Source organism: Falco cherrug, chromosome 8 (genome assembly GCF_023634085.1).
Source record: "Falco cherrug isolate bFalChe1 chromosome 8, bFalChe1.pri, whole genome shotgun sequence".
NCBI classification, from domain to species: Eukaryota; Metazoa; Chordata; class Aves; order Falconiformes; family Falconidae; genus Falco; species Falco cherrug.
The window spans coordinates 9,184,381-9,201,737 of NC_073704.1; the positions used below are offsets into that span (position 1 = coordinate 9,184,381).

A 17,357-nucleotide genomic window follows, 5' to 3' on the forward strand; every position below is an offset into this window, starting at 1 on the left:
GCTATAAATGACACATTGTCTGAATACTTGCAGCACTGTCTCCACCGACCAACCTGCGCCTGGAACCCAATCCTGATACTGGGATCCTGGTAGTCTCTTGGGATAGAAGCACTACTCCAGGTAACTATGTGAACTCGCGCTATGCTCAAGCCTGCTGGTGTACCAGAATGCTAACATTTGTTCTGCAGTGCCTTGCAGTTCATTAAGGAGAGTTTGATGGGAAGCTTGCTGTTGAGCAATTTAAGGAAAAATATACATATTTCTAGGTATATTCAAGGATATAATTCACAGTTAAGTACAGGTTGCCATAGGACTCCTCATGATTTACATTCCATTTAAAATGCTATTTAAACACATTCATACTCCAAAATGTTTCAGCTGTTTTAGGGGTTTGAAGGACTTATTCAAATAATCCCCAGTGGTTTAAAAAAACTCCAAGGGAAGGAAAACAAAATGGACCAAAAAGATTTCTGGCAGTGAGGAATGAGTTCATGTCATTGAGAGTAAGCATGGAAGTTCTGAAAGTGTTCAAGATGTACTGTTCTTCCACAGTAGCTGATGGGAGCTGAACAGTTGACTTCTGTAAAATAGAATTGAAAGCTTTTGAGAACTCCACTTCCAGTCAGTAGATGTATCTTTTCTCAGTACGTCATGAGATTTTCAGTTTGGTAAGGTCTTGAAGGGAACTGAAATGATGCTGTGAAAATGGCATGGCTGGCTCCTGAGAAGCTCATTTCGGGGTGCTTGACAAAGCAACCTCTTGCCTGCTGGGCTCAGGGTGGCAAAATCACTTGTGAAATGTAATGTGTTTGCTTCAGCTGTTTATACTGAGATGTGATGTAAATAAATACAGCGTGAGATTACTGCATACTGGTATATCTGTATTTCAGGTATCAGCGGGTACCGAGTGACCACTGCTCCTACCAATGGGCAGCAGGGCTCTACCTTGGAAGAAGTAGTAGGTGCAGATCAGACCACCTGCACCTTTGAAAACCTAAACCCTGGTGTGGAATACAACGTCAGTGTTTACTCAGTCAAGGACGACCAGGAGAGTGTCCCCATCTCTGAAACCATCACACAAGGTAACAGAAAGTTGAGCAGCAGTTTCAGCTACTCAAAGTCAAATTGCTGAGCCTGGAAGCTCTGCGTTGCAGAGCTCCTGTTAGCCTGATGGCAGCGGGCTTAGACTTTATATTTAGTCTTAAGAAGATGAATAGCCATGTACCGCCAAGCGACAGAGCAGTTTTTATACCCGTGACTTCTTTGCATGGGAAGCCTGCCTAGTCTTTCAGCAGGGTGGTGGTAAAGAGATGGATCTGTTGTATCAGTACACTGAGCTGGAGAGCAGCAGAGTTTTAACTTGGCCTGGCAGTGCCCCAGCATCTGGAGCACAGCTGGTGGAAATAGGCGAAGAGGGGTATGAGTGGGAAGCAAGCACAGGAGAAATTTTGGCAGTAATAGTGGCAGAAGATCACTTCAGCACAATGGAGAAGAAAGCCAAGATTAAAAGGTCCGTCACTGTAGCACTTCTGGGACACAGAGTGGTGCATGCCATCTCACATTACATGCTGCGATGACTGCAGAACTACCTTTGTAACCACAGTAGCGAATGAATATGCATCTTCCCAAATGGTTTCATTTCATTTTCCTTTGTGAGGGCTTTGTTTGTTTTTGTTTCTGCTCAGCCCTGAAATGATGCCAGCTACTGTGTTTGCTTGCTTTTATAACACTGCTTTAAAATTTCTGTGCTTCACTGAAGTGCTGTATGCTCCCTGGGGGTGAACTAATACTGTGATACTGCATAATTAAAGCAGTAATAGCTTTAGCCCTTTACCATCTTCTGGTAGGGGAAAGCTAAGAATGTATGTCTGGCTTTTAACACTCTTTAAAGGTGATATGGTACGTGCATTCCATGTGGATAAACAATGATTTTACAGAAAACTGGCATTTTTTTGTATCTATTCTGTAAAATAAGTCTTTTCCTAGAAGGACGTTAAAATACAACATAACTACTATTATTAAAGCCAGCCTTTTGTGATATTACTGTCCCATAATTCCTTTTGAAACTAGCTTGTAATGATCCAACAGAATGGATACCAAGTCCTGCATCTTTGACTCACATGCTGGTGTCTGATCCGGAGTCATTAGCTCCCACTGATTTCAGGATCACCCTGCTGAAGTTACACAGCCAAATCTTGTGCTTAAATCAATACTGATCTATTGACTTGAGCAACTGAGGGTTTGGCCACTGTCTTTTAAAGATGCATCTAACATCCCCCACTCCCTGACGAATTCTGTTGGTCCTAACATGCAGGAAAAGAACAGCTTTGCTAATAGGAATAATATCAAGAGGGAGGACAGTCACAGCTGTGCTTCTTTGCCATACAGAAATTTAGGCAATATCTACAAGGTCATTGAAGAGGATCGTTATTCATTGGATCAGTTCTGAGACTGAACAATTTAGCCAACAAATCAAGTCAGCCTCTTAGCCACATCATGTGCTGGGCATGAATATGGAGGAGTTGTCACTCTTACAGAATTCTTATTATTGAAAGTTCATTTTTAACCATTTGCCATCTTTCCAAGAAAGTGTTTTACTACTCACTATTCCATATCATCTGTTATTGGCACAAATATTGCAGCAGTTAGGGGTAAGTAGAACTTGAGGAATTCTGGGCCAGGTCCTCAAGCAGTTACACAGATATGAGACTTTTTTTTCCAAGTCCAGTGTAAATAGTTTGGTTAGTGGATGATCTACCCTGAAGTTTTGTGATGGCTCTCACCAGCTAAGGTGTAGTCTGATTTAGCCTCCTCAGATGGGTGGATATTTTCATGATTTTTATGATCCCAGTGATAAAAGTTAGACTTACCACTCGAGCAAACCAAAAATTTAGAGGGTCAATCGACTTATTTCAGAGGAGTTGTTTTATTTATATGCTAATAAACTTAGATCTCTTGTTTTCTACCTGAAAAAAAAAAAATTGGGTATGTTTTTTCCGTTTCTATTTTAATCAGAAAATGACAGGTCTTTATGGCTCACCATTGCTCAAAGTAAATTTGTTGCAAGTGCCTCTTGTAGGTCTTTTTGGAAATTGTATGTCTAAAGTGGAAGTGCATTGTCTCAGGGGATCAGAGTTTTGGCTTCTGTCTGCCCAGGGAGGCAGATGGAGACTGCATTGAAGGGTACAATAAAAAAAGGGGGGAAAAAAACCCAATCCAAGCAACCAAAAAAACAAACACAAAACCCAAACCACCAAAAGACCCCCTTTTCCTCCAAACCCCAAGAGAAATTTTGCATATCACCGCAATTGCTTCTGAAGTTCTGTCAATGTTAATAGTGATGAACACTGCTTTTTTTCTCCCTTGTCTTTCTTTTGCCTCCGTATGTCTTTGCCTTTCCCGTTTGCTCTTTAACTCATTAGAGGTGCCCCAACTCACTGACCTAAGCTTTGTTGACATAACTGACTCAAGCATCGGCCTGAGGTGGACCCCGTTAAATGCCTCCACCATTATTGGTTACCGCATCACAGTAGTTGCGGCAGGAGAAAGTGTCCCTATATTTGAAGATTTTGTGGACTCCTCAGTAGGATACTACACAGTCACAGGCTTGGAGCCGGGCATTGATTACGGCATCAGTGTAATCACACTCATTAATGGCGGAGAGAGCGCCCCTACCACTCTGACACAGCAAACGGGTGAATTTTGAAAACTTCTGTGTTTCATGACATGGACGGTGTTTCATGCTGTCACTGGCTGTCGGGATGATGGGGCTTTGTCTAAAGAGGGATCGAGCTGCTCACTGCGGGGAAGCCAGACAGACCCAGCTTGCTACTTTTTTGAAATGGCAGCTGGGGACAGATATGCACTCCTCAGTCTTCTAATTTGAGGTATTTTAATACTGTGAATGGCTGCAGACTTGCCAGGCTCATTCACCTTCTGCTGTTCAGATTTCCAGCATCCAGTTGGAATAAAGAGCATGAAACATGAACTGTATATTCACCAGACTTTTAAACTGTGATTTCCCCAAAATAAGAGTGCCAAAGGGTGGAGCAGTTCAGCAGACACCCTCCAGCCTCAATAGCTGTTTGAGCTTCCAGCAGTCTGTTGCAGTGGTGGCCCTGCTCTTTCCACAATGCCCCTAAGGATGCAGATGAAACGCCACTCCCTGGGTACATGCCACTGACAGCCATGCCACACCGTCAAGGGTCTCTATAGTGCATGAGCAGAAGGCGAACTGAAAGCTGGTTCTTGCATGAAATCCTATTGTGTTTGAAAATCCTGAGGCTGTAAATCCTTTGACACAAGTAGAAGTAGAGTCGTAGGAAATTAGTGATATACCCTCTCCTCTCCTATGTCTGCATGTATGAATTCTAGATGAGATTACTTTTCCATCTGTAATCCGCTGTATGGCAACTTTAAACCTCTCTTGGCTCTGCATCTGTAATATGAAATCCAGCTGCAAGAAGCACGTTACTGAAACTTGCTACCTTGTTTTCAAATTAGCCCCGGAGGGTATATTTAAACTATTGGGAATTGCCAAGAGGTTAAAGGAGCCTGACAGTGGTACAGACATATTTTGCTCTTAACTGTAGTGGAACCAAATGTAGTTTAGAAGTCTGTTTGCATGGGTCTGCCACGGTAGTCTGTTATGCATGAGATACTTTCTTTGGTGATTCCCTGAACGTACATCTTGATAAACTTTTATGAATCAGAGAACTAAGGAATATATGTTCTTTGCTATGTAGCTGTGCCTCCTCCCACTGATCTCCGCTTCACTAACGTGGGGCCCGATACTATGAGAGTGACTTGGACTGCACCAACTTCCATCATGCTGAGTAGTTTCTTGGTGCGCTACTCGCCTGTGAAGAAAGAGGAAGATGTTGCAGAGCTGACAATTTCACCCTCAGACAACATGGTGGTCTTAACAAGTAAGTGGGTTGGCTACATAAATGGAACAAATGAGGCCTTTTATACACAACATAATAAAAACTGCTTACTGTAAGTGTAGCTGACCAAATTCTCAGCTAAACTAAGCTGATGTCAAAGTAGTCTCAAGCTCACACTGAATGGGGTTTGGCCACTTGCTTTACCCAAGTTAAAGCCAAACTACAGGAAAGGTTTTCCTATCAACCCAAGGACAGTGATGAATCAGGCTACAGGCCAATTGCATTGATTTGCAGCCTGGTTAGGTATTAAGATAAATACATGTTACTTGCCTGGTTTGCCAAAAATGTCAAGGACTTGCAGTGCAGAGGTTTGAGGAGAGAATCAGAATGGGCAAAAGGTCGTTGCTCCTTTGGCTTTGTATGCTTGGGACAAGAAAATAAATACTGTTCGGAGCCTTATAGGACACGGCAACAAAGCACGGGCATTTTCAAAAGGTGACAATTTTTGGTGGTGCAAAAGCTGTATTATGTTTGAAGGTTTTTTTCTCTGTCCTAGAATCAGGTTGGTTGAGTGAGAGACAATAACCACTTTCAGGATAAGAGATCAGATCTGGGGCTCGTCTGAGTTAGAACAGCTGTGTTGAAAATCCTTGGTGTTATTCCAGTTTATGACAGCTAAAACTTTGGCCTGGTGCATAACTAGACTACTAGATAACTAGAAAGGACCTTGTAGAAAAATAATTGCTTCTAGTCAGTCTCCACAAACTAATGAAGCAATAATACAGGATACCATGCTCCTTCAGGCTAAAACATTGCAAGCAGCTATAATGCACAAAAAAAGGAAATTATTTAAATATCTGACTATCCTGGAGGCTGAGATCTTCTGTCAAGCAAAACCTGATTACCTCCCTTAAGAAACACAGTTAAAAATTTGTAGGTTGAGTGACTTGTAGCTATTAGTAAAGAAATAGGTCTAAACTCCTGTACTTGAACTCCACAGATCTGCTCCCTGGTACTGAATATCTGGTGAGAGTCTACAGTGTTTCTGAGCAACATGAGAGTGCACCTTTGTCTGGAATCCAGAAGACAGGTACTTACATGCACCCTGAGACACATGTTCAGTTAATGCTGTCCATTAAGTATTCATTAATGGGACCTTGTTGCTCGCTCTTGTGTATTGCCACCTTGTTGATGGGTCATCGGCTAGATATCAGAGAGCAAAGCAGATGCACGCCTTGGGAAGTACTACAAAATTTTGCACTTTGTTATGTCTGAGAGCCAGAACTTCTGTTGGTTTTAAACAGAGTGTTGTAGCTCCTAGTGTGAATGTACCAATAGGGACTGCCTGAGCACAAGCCTAGGCAGAGCCTATCAAATCTATCACCCAGTCTTGTTTCATAACCGTGTAACAGTTTGCTGGTCATGTGCATTGTTTTATGCTGTGTTGTCTGTGTGTGCTGTACAATCTTTTCCTACAGTTGCATTCCACTGTTTGTTTATCTCGCTTTGAACCTGAACATGTTTGTTTAGTTCTGTGGCTGAACAGCATTTAGCTGAGGATCTGGCAATGCGATGGTACTAAGCTTAATGAAACATGGCAGTGGTCATGATGGCCAGCAGCTTGGTTGAGCTCAGGCTCTTGTCTTTTTGAAATACCCAGGTCTTGATTCCCCCACTGGCCTTGACTTCTCGGATATAACTGCTAATTCTTTCACCGTCCACTGGATTGCTCCTCGTGCCACCATTACGGGCTACAAAATCCGGCATCACCCAGAGCATGGTTCTGGTAGGCCCAAGGAGGATCGTGTACCCCCATCACGGAACTCCATCACTCTTACCAACCTGCTTCCAGGAACTGAGTATGTGGTCAGCATCATTGCCATCAATGGCAGGGAGGAGAGCATGCCCTTGGTTGGCCAACAAACAACAGGTAAGCCTTGAGAGAGCACTGGCTAAAAGATACCGCAAGGATTTTGGGTGTCCTCTGGAACCAAATCTTCCCTACCAGCTGGTGAAACGCTGCTCATGAGGAAGTATCATGTGATACTGAGGTAGGGCCTGATTTAGAAAAAAGTGGGAGGACCCATGCTACTTTCAGATTAAGTCAGATGTCTTTAGGGCCAGCAGAACCTTTTTCATTAAATCTAGTCCAATGTCATATGTTTTTTAACCAGATGCATCACTGGTAGAGGTGCATGCTTTGGGCTAAAACTAAGGCAGATGAGTAGCAGAGGAGCACAGTATGATAGGTGGAATATGTAGCTGATGTACATTAACTGCGTTTAAACTCTCAATTCTCCGGTTTTGTAGTGTCTGATGTTCCGAGGGACCTGGAAGTCACCCCCACCAGCCCAACCAGTCTCATAATTTCCTGGGATGCTCCTGCAGTGACAGTCAGATACTACCGGATCACTTATGGTGAAACAGGTGAGGGCAAGCTGCTATGACCAGTCACAGACCAGAAACTCTATTCTGAGACCATTAGAAAGCCACAGCAAATAGCAAAGGCAAGTCTGACTGTAGCAGACAAAAAACTCTTGTATCTAAGATTCTTGCAGTATATTTAGAGAAGATTGTCAAATATAGGTGTGTTTTTTCATTTTTTTTTTTAAAAGGACAGCAAATCATTTCTTGTGTACCAAAAAGTAGGAGCACCTGGAACATTCCAGTCATTTCAGAGGTGGTGCTGTGTACATATTTCCTTCTTTTCCTTGGGTTGGTTTGAAAAAGACTTAGACCCAACAACCATTGAAATCAACAGGGTCCCGTCTTCAGCCTGGTGCATATAGGATTGTCCCAGTTTTTGTCATGATTTAAAATGTATAACTGAGAAAGCCATTACGTTTCTTTTCCACCCTGTCCTCCTTAGGTGGAAGCAGCCCTGTGCAGGAGTTTACCGTGCCTGGCACCCTGTCTACTGCTAGAATCACGGGCCTCAAACCTGGTGTAGACTACACTATCACTGTGTATGCTGTAACTGGCCGTGGAGACAGCCCTGCCAGTAGCAAGCCAGTCACTGTCACCTACAAAACAGGTGAGACCTGTTTAAACAACAACAAAAAAAAACCCAACATAAAAAAAACAAACCTACCGCTTTGTGTTGGCTTATCCCCGTAAGTTTGTATCGCTGATCCCTGGTTTCTTTTATAAGTTATGGACTATGTTGTAAGCCTGTCATTTTCAGTGGAGCTGTGTATCATAGTGGCCTACCATGATAATGACATGACACAGAAGGGGATCATGGACTTGGACCTTTGGAGGAGGGAGACCCTGTGGAGTCCAAATGGGGATACAAGCAATATCTGAATGCTTATTGCAGAGTGGCAATCCTGTTGGGCTCTCATATCACGGGGTCACTGTTGGCTGAACTCTGGTGCTTCTGGTGCACTGTCATATTATGTGATCCCAATGAGACCTGACTTTATAACTCCAGGACTGTTGTCTCTGATCCTGATCTGGACCTGGATATAGCCTAATCCTGCTTCTACGGTATCTGCAGATAAAGGCACTTAGTAGCCTTTAGAACAATAAAAATCCTCAACTAACATTGATATGAGGCCAGTCACCCACATACTATGGTTAAAGCTTTTTTTGTTCTGGGCTAGCATGAAGGACAAATAAATAGCAACATGTGTTGTCTATTCTAAGATGCACAGCCTAAAAAACAAAGAGCAGAACAAAATTCAGCTAGGAGGCAACAGCGAAGGGAGGGTTTCCTATACAAACATACTCAGAAAAAACTATTTTTGTTGCCCAGAAATAGACACACCATCCCAGATGCAGGTTACCGATGTCCAGGACAACAGTATCAGCATCAGATGGCTCCCTTCGACATCCCCAGTCACAGGATATCGAGTGACAGCTGTCCCCAAGAAAGGACATGGGCCCACAAAAACTAAAAATGTTCCTGCAGGTAAGAGTACATGACATCCTTTGCCTGATCTGTAAATAACGCAAGATGTGACCACTAGAATCAACACTATTAGGCAGTAGGCACATACTTGAAGCCAAATTTTCTCCTGCTTGTACCTTTTTTTGCCATCTTGCTTACTTCATTTGGATCTCATCCAGAAGCAGCTAGGGCAGATTTTTCCCCTGAAAGCTTCAGATTTCTTTGACATCACTGCTGCAAAGGTTTTTTCTTGGCAACTTCAGTGCCTCTGAAAGGCACCTGGATTTCAAAGAAATGCCATTGGATTTTCTAGCATCCGGCAAAACTTCCTCAGAAATCCTTCTGAAGGTCACATAACGTGACCCTTGGTCATAGCATGGACTCGGTCACATATGCTGCAGGCTTGACCTTGTTACCGTAGACCTGCCAAGTCAGCTCTCGGGTTGCTCTCAGAAACACAGTGCGTTTTGTGGGATCAGCAGAGATTAGCACTCAGGGATGCTTGTGGGGTTAACGGTCAGTCTTATCCCAAAAAATGATGAAAGCTGGTCTTTTTATTTTTTCTGCTGTGCTAACCTGCCTTTTTAGCTGTGGGGCCTTCAAGCAGGTACAAATTGCAGATGCCTTGTCGTGCACTGCCAAAGAAGCATAGTGCAAGCAAAAGGCAAACTTTATATGTCAATCTCATCTCATTTTAATGATGTATATTCATGATACAGCTTATACAGGCCCTTCATTCAAGGCTACTTAGAGGCCAGTTCTCCACAGCTTTGTGCAGCTGCCGATGGACTAACGTTATTCTTTTCCTGTCAGATCAAACGGAGGTCACTATTGAAGGTCTGCAGCCCACAGTTGAGTATATGGTCAGTGTCTATGCTCAGAATCAGAACGGAGAGAGCCTCCCCTTGGTTGAGACAGCTGTCACCAGTACGTATTTCACTTCACGGTAACAAAACAAGTGTTATCTATTGATACCTGAATCTGCCATGCAGTATCACATTCCCAGTGAAAGCAAGTGGCAGGTGCCTAGTCTCCAGGAGAATGCAAGGTGGTCTGCCCTGTGTTAAGTTCCATGCACCTAAATTGCAGATGCTGGCAAAAATGCAATCCTCTCCCTCAAACACTGGCAAAATGCAATTCCCCACCCCCCCCCAAAATGCTGTGCTTCTGATTTTCTTTCACTAAAGCCGCAAAGTCTTTTGGGGTTTTGATTGCCATCAGCTAATCAGTGGAAAAAATTGTGCAAAGATCTCTTTTCTGGAGCTAGGTGGCAAAGGTGATTACTGTTAAGGGACTCAGCTAGGCTTGGGAGCACTTGCCCTGTGCAAGGGCGTAAAGGAAACCACATGAGTTTTATCAAGAACTTGGGATGAAGCACTGCAAAAGAAACGACAGCTCAGCCCTCAAATTGCTATATCTGCCTGTACAATACAGCAGTACTACTCTGGACACACAGGGGAGGCAAGAGGGAACATGTAACTCGGAGAGGGATGTCTCTGATGTGAAGTGCCTTTTTCAGGGACACCTCTGGGATAGGGATTTGCATGCATGTTGTTCCTTTGCTCAGGCTCATATTCAAAACCACAGCTCAGCCCCAAATACTTACATAATTGTCCTAAAGACAACAGGAGCTTCTCTGAAGCTTTTCAGGGATGGGAAGAGAGTCCACATCAGTTTCAAGACAACAAACTCCTGGACGAGAGTCACCTTTGCCAACTAGAAAATGTAGAAAATTCAAGACTAATACAACATGGCAAATAAAAGCTGAAATCTTATAGAAAAGCATACTTTGGTTCCAGAATAAAAATGACATGCCAGATCCTCCCATTTTGTGGAACAAATGGGTATAGCTCTGTGGTAGCCACACTAGACTTCTGTGGAACAAGGCTCACTTACCTTGCTGTCTAGCACTGAGTTCCCACCTTGCTAGGAAAATCTGATGAATTGGTCTAATTGGGAATGTGTGTATCACCCAGTTGCACCTGTGGACGTTCCCTGTGCACTCAATACAAAGCTGAAAGGAAGTTTGTTTCTAACTGATTTTAAAATATAATATACTGAGTAATTTGCTTTCTTGATAAGTGTGTTAATTGGAAATCAATTTATGAAAGAAGATAGTGGGACTGATTCTCCTTGGACATGCACTTTGCACAGCAGCTTACAATAGTGAAAAGCAAATGCAGCATGAATTTGAAAAAGTGAAAAGTGAAAAGCAGCAAACTTACTGAGTCAGGTGGGCTGTCTGGCTGCCTTTAGCACTAGCAACCAGTTACTGGCTCTGGTAAAAATGGGTGCTAAAATTCTGGTTTCTTTTTTTCTCTTGACTGCTTTAATGTAGCTTAATGCTGTTAAGAGTTACGTAAAAGGGGTTTCAGTGCAAGGGGATTCAAATACACACAAGGATTGGTGTCGGGCTGCTTTGAAGGTGGTAATGCAAGTCCTTTTGGTTTCAACAAGGCCAAGATTGCATTCCTGCTGTCTGGCACCCACAAAGTCTCAGCCTTATTCTGCACGGGTATAAGCGTATGCGCAAGGTGCAGCACAGAGGAGAATCAAGTACACCCTCTCTCGCGCAAAACCGAAAACTGCTTTGCATGTAATAAAAATGCTTTTTATTTTCCTCACCCACAACCTGCTTTTATCACATAACCTCTTACCGTTAATTTGCCTAACAGACATTGACCGCCCTAAAGGACTAACATTCACTGAGGTGGATGTTGATTCCATCAAAATTGCTTGGGAAAGCCCGCAGGGGCAAGTCACCAGGTACAGGGTGACCTACTCAAGCCCTGAGGATGGAATCCATGAGCTATTGCCGGCCCCAGGTGGCGAAGAAGACACTGCTGAGCTGCATGGCCTCAGGCCAGGTTCTGAGTACACTATCAATATCGTTGCCATATACGATGACATGGAGAGCCTACCCCTCACTGGGACCCAGTCCACAGGTACACCTTTAACTACGCCACCCAGCAGGCCATGGCAGCAGTGGCTTCTGCCCTGTTGGGTAAAGCGTGCTTCCATGCACAACTGGTGGTCCGTGCCGGGGAAGCCCCAGGGGCAGCCAAGGGGATGTGGTTGCTCTTGAGAGATGGCTTAGTCGGTGCTGGAGAGCTGGCTGCCAGTGGGGTCAGCCCACATACACGTTAAGGAATATAGGAAAGATCTGCAGGATTGAAGGAGCAGGTTATAGAGAAAGGAGGGATGTTACCTTACAGCCTCTTAGTCCTCAAGTGGATTAGTGACGTTTGGTCCCTAGTCACGGAGCCTAATTCCTGGTGAACCACCCCCTCACAAAGTTCTTATGTTGGTCTTTAGGCTATGGGGCACCTGCAAGTAGTGGAGGTTACCAACAACAGAGAGATCAGGGCAGCTTTCATCCCCCAGGATCCTCACTGCTGGATGGAGCAGAAGATCAGTGTGAAAGGCTAGGAGATGGTTTAACCCTCAGGTCTTACAGAACCTCTAGATCCTTTGCTGGCACTACCCTAAGTCTGCAGCCCATGTGCATGCCCACACCCTGTGCTCACACCACCTCCACAAGAAGAGGACATGTTCCATTCAGGAGACTCCCTTATATGCCAGTCTGATCCAACTCCATGTAGAATATGTTTAAAATTCCTTTGTGAAAAAGGAGGAAAAAGCTAATTGCTTGCAATAAAATTACTTCCAGCAATATGGCATCCATTGCAAAGCTTCCAGCTTTACCAGACATATCTTTATTACAAAGGTAGCACCTTTGTAATAAAGGTCTCCTGTTTATTGGTGGATGAAAAGTTGGTACCGTAATTCCAGGGGGGTAATGAAGACAGTAGTTCCTAGTGTACAGATCGCTATACTAAACTGAATCAGAGCGCTGTAATGATTGAAACGGCTGGCTGACTACCTGCCAGAAGTACAAATACAGTAATTTTTAAAACCTGCTCTCTGGTTTACCCTTTGTGGGCTGTTCAAAAGTGATTTGAAGTCATTCAAGACTTTCCATTGATGCTCATGGACTTTTGACTGAGCTCTGCGCAAAGCAACAAGGGAGAATTATCTTCTATTTCCACTCTATAAAATTAGAACACTTCACAGCAATATGCTAATAGCGGGCACTACTTTAAGGTATATTGTTCCTGTGTTTACAGCCCAAGGATTACCAACAGTAAGGCAAGAAAATGTTTCAGTGGATGGTCTCTTTACTGCAAACATTTGTTTTTAAAGATATTAGATGTGTTAGCTTGTGAACAGACTCTTGCGTGATGAGCCTTATGGCCACCACAGCTCTGCTTTTCCATTGCCTTGCTCTCTGTGTAGTAATTTACACTTGCATAAGTGGCTGTAAAATGCTTCCCCTCTGCATTTGCAGTATTTTATATCCTCTTTGCAATTTCTGAGCCTGCTTCCTACTTACTTTTGTAAATCATCCATTGTATTTTAGAAATGAACAGATAGGCAAGTGAAGCAGGACTAAACTATTAGCCATGTTATGAAAAGCAGAGACTGGTAGAAGAATTAAAACAGACTGGCCTGCTACAGATTTAAGCACCTCCCAAAGTTTTCACCTTATATCACAGCAAGTGTTGTTACTCATCTGACTTCAGGGTTGAAGCACTGAGATCTCCTTATTTCTGCTGAAGAGTGTTACTGTAGATTTGAGAATCTTCTTCTGAATACCTTGTCCCCTTCCATGGTGCTTTATGCCCGTGTCTGCAGAAGGCACACCACTTTCCTGCCCATATATTTCAGGTCTAAACCTGTCTCGTGTTCAGGAGAGAATGTTGTTTTATCCAAGGCTGCCTTCTTTAAACTAACCATGTACCAATCTGGATTTTCGCAGCAATTCCACCTCCAACAAACCTGAAGTTTACTCAGGTAACTCCCACCAGTCTTACCGTCAACTGGAATGCACCAAACGTTCGCCTCACGGGCTACAGAGTCAGAGTGAACCCCAAAGAAAAGACTGGTCCTATGAAAGAAATCAACCTTTCTCCGGACAGTACATCTGCTGTTGTGTCTGGATTAATGGTAACTGTTTTCTTTGTGTAACGCAGGCTGTGTTGTGGAAAGGAGATGTCAGGAGAACCTGAAGCAATTTCAAGTTCCTGGGTCAGGAATTTCAGCTGGACTAGATCATTACAGCTCCTAAGGGTCTGACTCTGTTTGAAGCTGATGGCTAGTCAGGCTGTTACTACTCCTTACCATAGTTTTTAAAAGGCAAGGAACTGGCCTGCTGAATCTGCATTCTTTCCCCTTCCTCATTTAGCACAGGAAGACTGGATGCCTTAATCAAATGCAAATTACCACATTCACAATCAACAGTAACCCAGTAAAACGCTTTTGCTCATCTTTCACAAAAGAGGTCAGATAAAGTGACCTAATGCAGAGGTTTTCGAGCTGTAATGTGGGAGCTCTGGCAGTCTATTGCCTATTTTTAAGACACCTGCAAAATGTAAGTAAAAAATGCAAGTCTTTTGTGAGTAGGTTTAAATTTGCTATACAGCCATCTTCTCCACTGGAAACATTTCAGGAGTTCCTGAACTGGAAAAGGCTGAAAATTGCTGCTTTTATGGTCCCTGCTATCTTAAAAAGCTACTGATCTGTTTTTAAGGAGTTTTATGAATCATTTTCAAAAATGAGCCTTAAAAAACATTCTAATCTAAGTGAACTCCTGGTCTGATGCAGTCAAGGACGACAGACCATGCTGTAACTTCCACCATTCTCTTTTCTGCACAACAAGAGCACCTTATCATAGCGAATGGCATCCATTAACTCCAGGAAAAACAGGATTTTCTGAAGAATCAGCTTTGAAACACAGATTCCAAAATGAGGAATGAGAAATAAGCTTCTTCCAGGATTTCCTCTGGTCTTGAGCGTGCACATGTGCACTACTAGTATTATTAACAGCATTGTTTATCAGGGTCCATGTCTACTCTCTTTAATACAGATTGAAATAATTAGAATTATCCTGTCAATTCTTCACTGATTTGAATTATTTTAAGGTTTCATGCTTCAGTAGCAGGTGACCAAGAAACGTGTCTCCACCAAACACTGAATGAGAGCAGAGGTATTTCCCACTGTGTTGGGTCCTTCCCATAACACGGTATAACTTTGTCCGTTCTAGGTAGCAACCAAGTATGAAGTGAGTGTGTATGCCCTGAAGGACTCTCTGACCAGCCGACCAGCCCAGGGGGTGGTCACCACTCTTGAAAGTAAGTGGTGATCCTCCACAAATGACCAGTCAGTACTGTGCTGGGTGCAGAGTTTGAGATCCTACTCTGTGTCAGAAGTAGGGCTTTATACAAAGCTCTGCTCTATATGAAGCTCTGGCAAAGGCCTTCACAAACGCTTAGCTGACAGGAGACCTTTTCCTTCTGGTGTAGATGTCAGTCCTCCTCGCAGGGCCCGTGTGACAGACGCCACCGAGACAACCATCACCATTACGTGGAGAACCAAGACTGAGACCATCACTGGTTTCCAAATCGATGCTGTCCCAGCAAGTGGCCAGAACCCCATTCAGAGGACCATCAGCCCTGATGTTAGGACTTACACTATCACTGGTAAGTGAAGGGCTCCTGCAGGTGCAGGAGCTTCCAGGGTCATACCGGAAGGTACATTGGGTTCTTGTTTTGTAGTTGAATTTCCTTGATGAAAAATACTATAGGAACAAAAGGTGGGGGGAAAAAACCAAGTCATAAAGACTAGTCTCCAAGGTGTTGAAAGACATTTTGATGTCCCTTTTAGATGGCTTCCTCAGATTAGCTAACTTCTATGTTTCAACTTGATTTTTAGGCTTGCAACCTGGCAATGACTACAAGATCTACCTTTACACTCTGAATGAGAATGCACGCAGTTCCCCAGTAGTGATCGATGCCTCCACTGGTAATGATCTTGTCTGACTTTTCTGCTCATGCTAACACACAGTAATACACATACGGTCAGAAGTTGTCTATACCCAATCATATATAATATTTACTGTGACTTACAGCAAATAGGTTTTACTGCTGAGTTTGAGAAGGATGACAAGAACGTGCAGTTCAGGTGAAGAATGTTGCTTGCCTTTGACTGCATTTGACTTGTTTCCTTTTATTTTCACCTAGCTATTGATGCTCCTTCTAACCTGCGCTTCCTCACAACCACAAGCAACTCTCTCCTGGCTACCTGGCAGCCTCCACGAGCCAAGATCACAGGCTACATCATCAGATATGAGAAACCCGGCTCACCAGCCAAGGAGGTTCTGCCTCGCCCTCGGCCTGGCACCACCGAGGCTACTATTACTGGTACCTGTCTCTTGTTTTGTTTTGGAGCTTTTAAGCGGAAAGACCTAGATTTGAAGAGAGAGGGGGAAGGCCTAATTATAGAATGTTGGTGGTCAGCTAAGAGCAAGACAAAGTTTTGTTCCTTTATTGTAGTTTCTAATGACAGAGAGCGGTTTTATAAGTACACGTGTTGTAAAAAGACAATACACTTCACTGATCAGATCAACCATCAGATTTGAACAATCCATAGATGTTTGTTTCCACTGCCACCACAACTGTCACCCATTCATGGTCACACATTCTGAAGATTTGCTGCTTTGTGTCTGCAGCACCTATCGTGCCAGCTGACATCGTCAGGTTTCAAACTTGCTGTAAGGAGCAGGAGGCTGGACTGGACTGTCCTAAAAACCTCAGATTCAAAATGCACATACCCATACTATAGCCATACCCATCTCTCATTCTGCCTTAGATCCCACACGTAATCATAAAAGAAAAGCAACTCTTAATGCTTTGTCCTTCCTCCATCCCTAGGCTTGGAACCAGGCACTGAATACATCATCTACATCATTGCTGTGAAGAACAATCAAAAAAGTGAACCACTGGTTGGCAGAAAAAGGACAGGTAAAACAAAGCTCTAGATTGTTGTGTGCCAACAGGAGATGATTTCTTCCACTTGGGGGATACAATTTCAGGAGTGAAGTAATGTTATTTAAAATATCCTGTTTGCACCATTCAGCCACACCTTTTTTATGAGTTGAATAGGCTTTGCGAGGTTTTCCCTTCTAGGATGTAGGAAGTAAGATTCTAAAGTTATATTAATCACTTTTAGCTGTGTTTGAAGACTTAAGAACAGAACAACATGCTTGGTGCTTGATTCTCGCCTGGGTACCTAGTTGGTAATTAAATTAGGGTTAATGCTCACTTTATTGTCTAGCAAGCGATGGCATCAAAGGCAGAATCCATTCATTTGTTGCCCATTGCATTTTTCTTTACAATCTCCACAGTGTGATATTGAGATACCTGTAGCAAGAAAAGTACCAGCTGGATATCCAAATGTAATCAAGGAGCTAGTTTCTCACTACACACCAATGATTTTTCTTAAACTGGTAACCTGTGACTATCTCTTGTAATCCTTTCTTCTTCTCAGTTTGAGCAGTGGTGGCTTCTTTGGGTTGCAGTGTTCAAAACTGTTGCTCAGCTGTATGGAAAATTCATACCAACACACTTCTTATGCCTATGTATGGAAGATATACATATATTTATGTAGTATAAATATATTGAGAGCTACACGTTACCTTCACAATCACAATGAGGTCATAAAAAGTGTGTTGCATCTTGGGA

The 17,357-nt window shown here is 43.2% G+C and overlaps 1 protein-coding gene across 6 annotated transcripts in view; it reads left to right on the forward strand.

Annotated features, from left to right (window-relative positions):
* FN1 (fibronectin 1) overlaps positions 1-17,357 on the forward strand; it is a 54,999-nt gene that overhangs the window by 30,827 nt on the left and 6,815 nt on the right. For 3 of the 6 annotated variants that reach the window (XM_055719247.1, XM_055719246.1, XM_055719248.1), the window contains exons 23-39: positions 34-120; positions 891-1,082; positions 3,423-3,695; positions 4,746-4,928; positions 5,887-5,976; positions 6,547-6,816; positions 7,197-7,313; positions 7,756-7,920; positions 8,644-8,799; positions 9,592-9,705; positions 11,454-11,723; positions 13,598-13,785; positions 14,882-14,969; positions 15,141-15,317; positions 15,550-15,639; positions 15,858-16,037; positions 16,548-16,637. In XM_055719247.1, coding sequence (XP_055575222.1) covers positions 34-120; positions 891-1,082; positions 3,423-3,695; positions 4,746-4,928; positions 5,887-5,976; positions 6,547-6,816; positions 7,197-7,313; positions 7,756-7,920; positions 8,644-8,799; positions 9,592-9,705; positions 11,454-11,723; positions 13,598-13,785; positions 14,882-14,969; positions 15,141-15,317; positions 15,550-15,639; positions 15,858-16,037; positions 16,548-16,637 — 2,730 coding nt within the window. The remainder of the gene's footprint in view (positions 1-33; positions 121-890; positions 1,083-3,422; positions 3,696-4,745; positions 4,929-5,886; positions 5,977-6,546; positions 6,817-7,196; positions 7,314-7,755; positions 7,921-8,643; positions 8,800-9,591; positions 9,706-11,453; positions 11,724-13,597; positions 13,786-14,881; positions 14,970-15,140; positions 15,318-15,549; positions 15,640-15,857; positions 16,038-16,547; positions 16,638-17,357) is intronic. The other 3 variants (XM_055719249.1, XM_055719250.1, XM_055719251.1) reach the window with 3 other exon arrangements.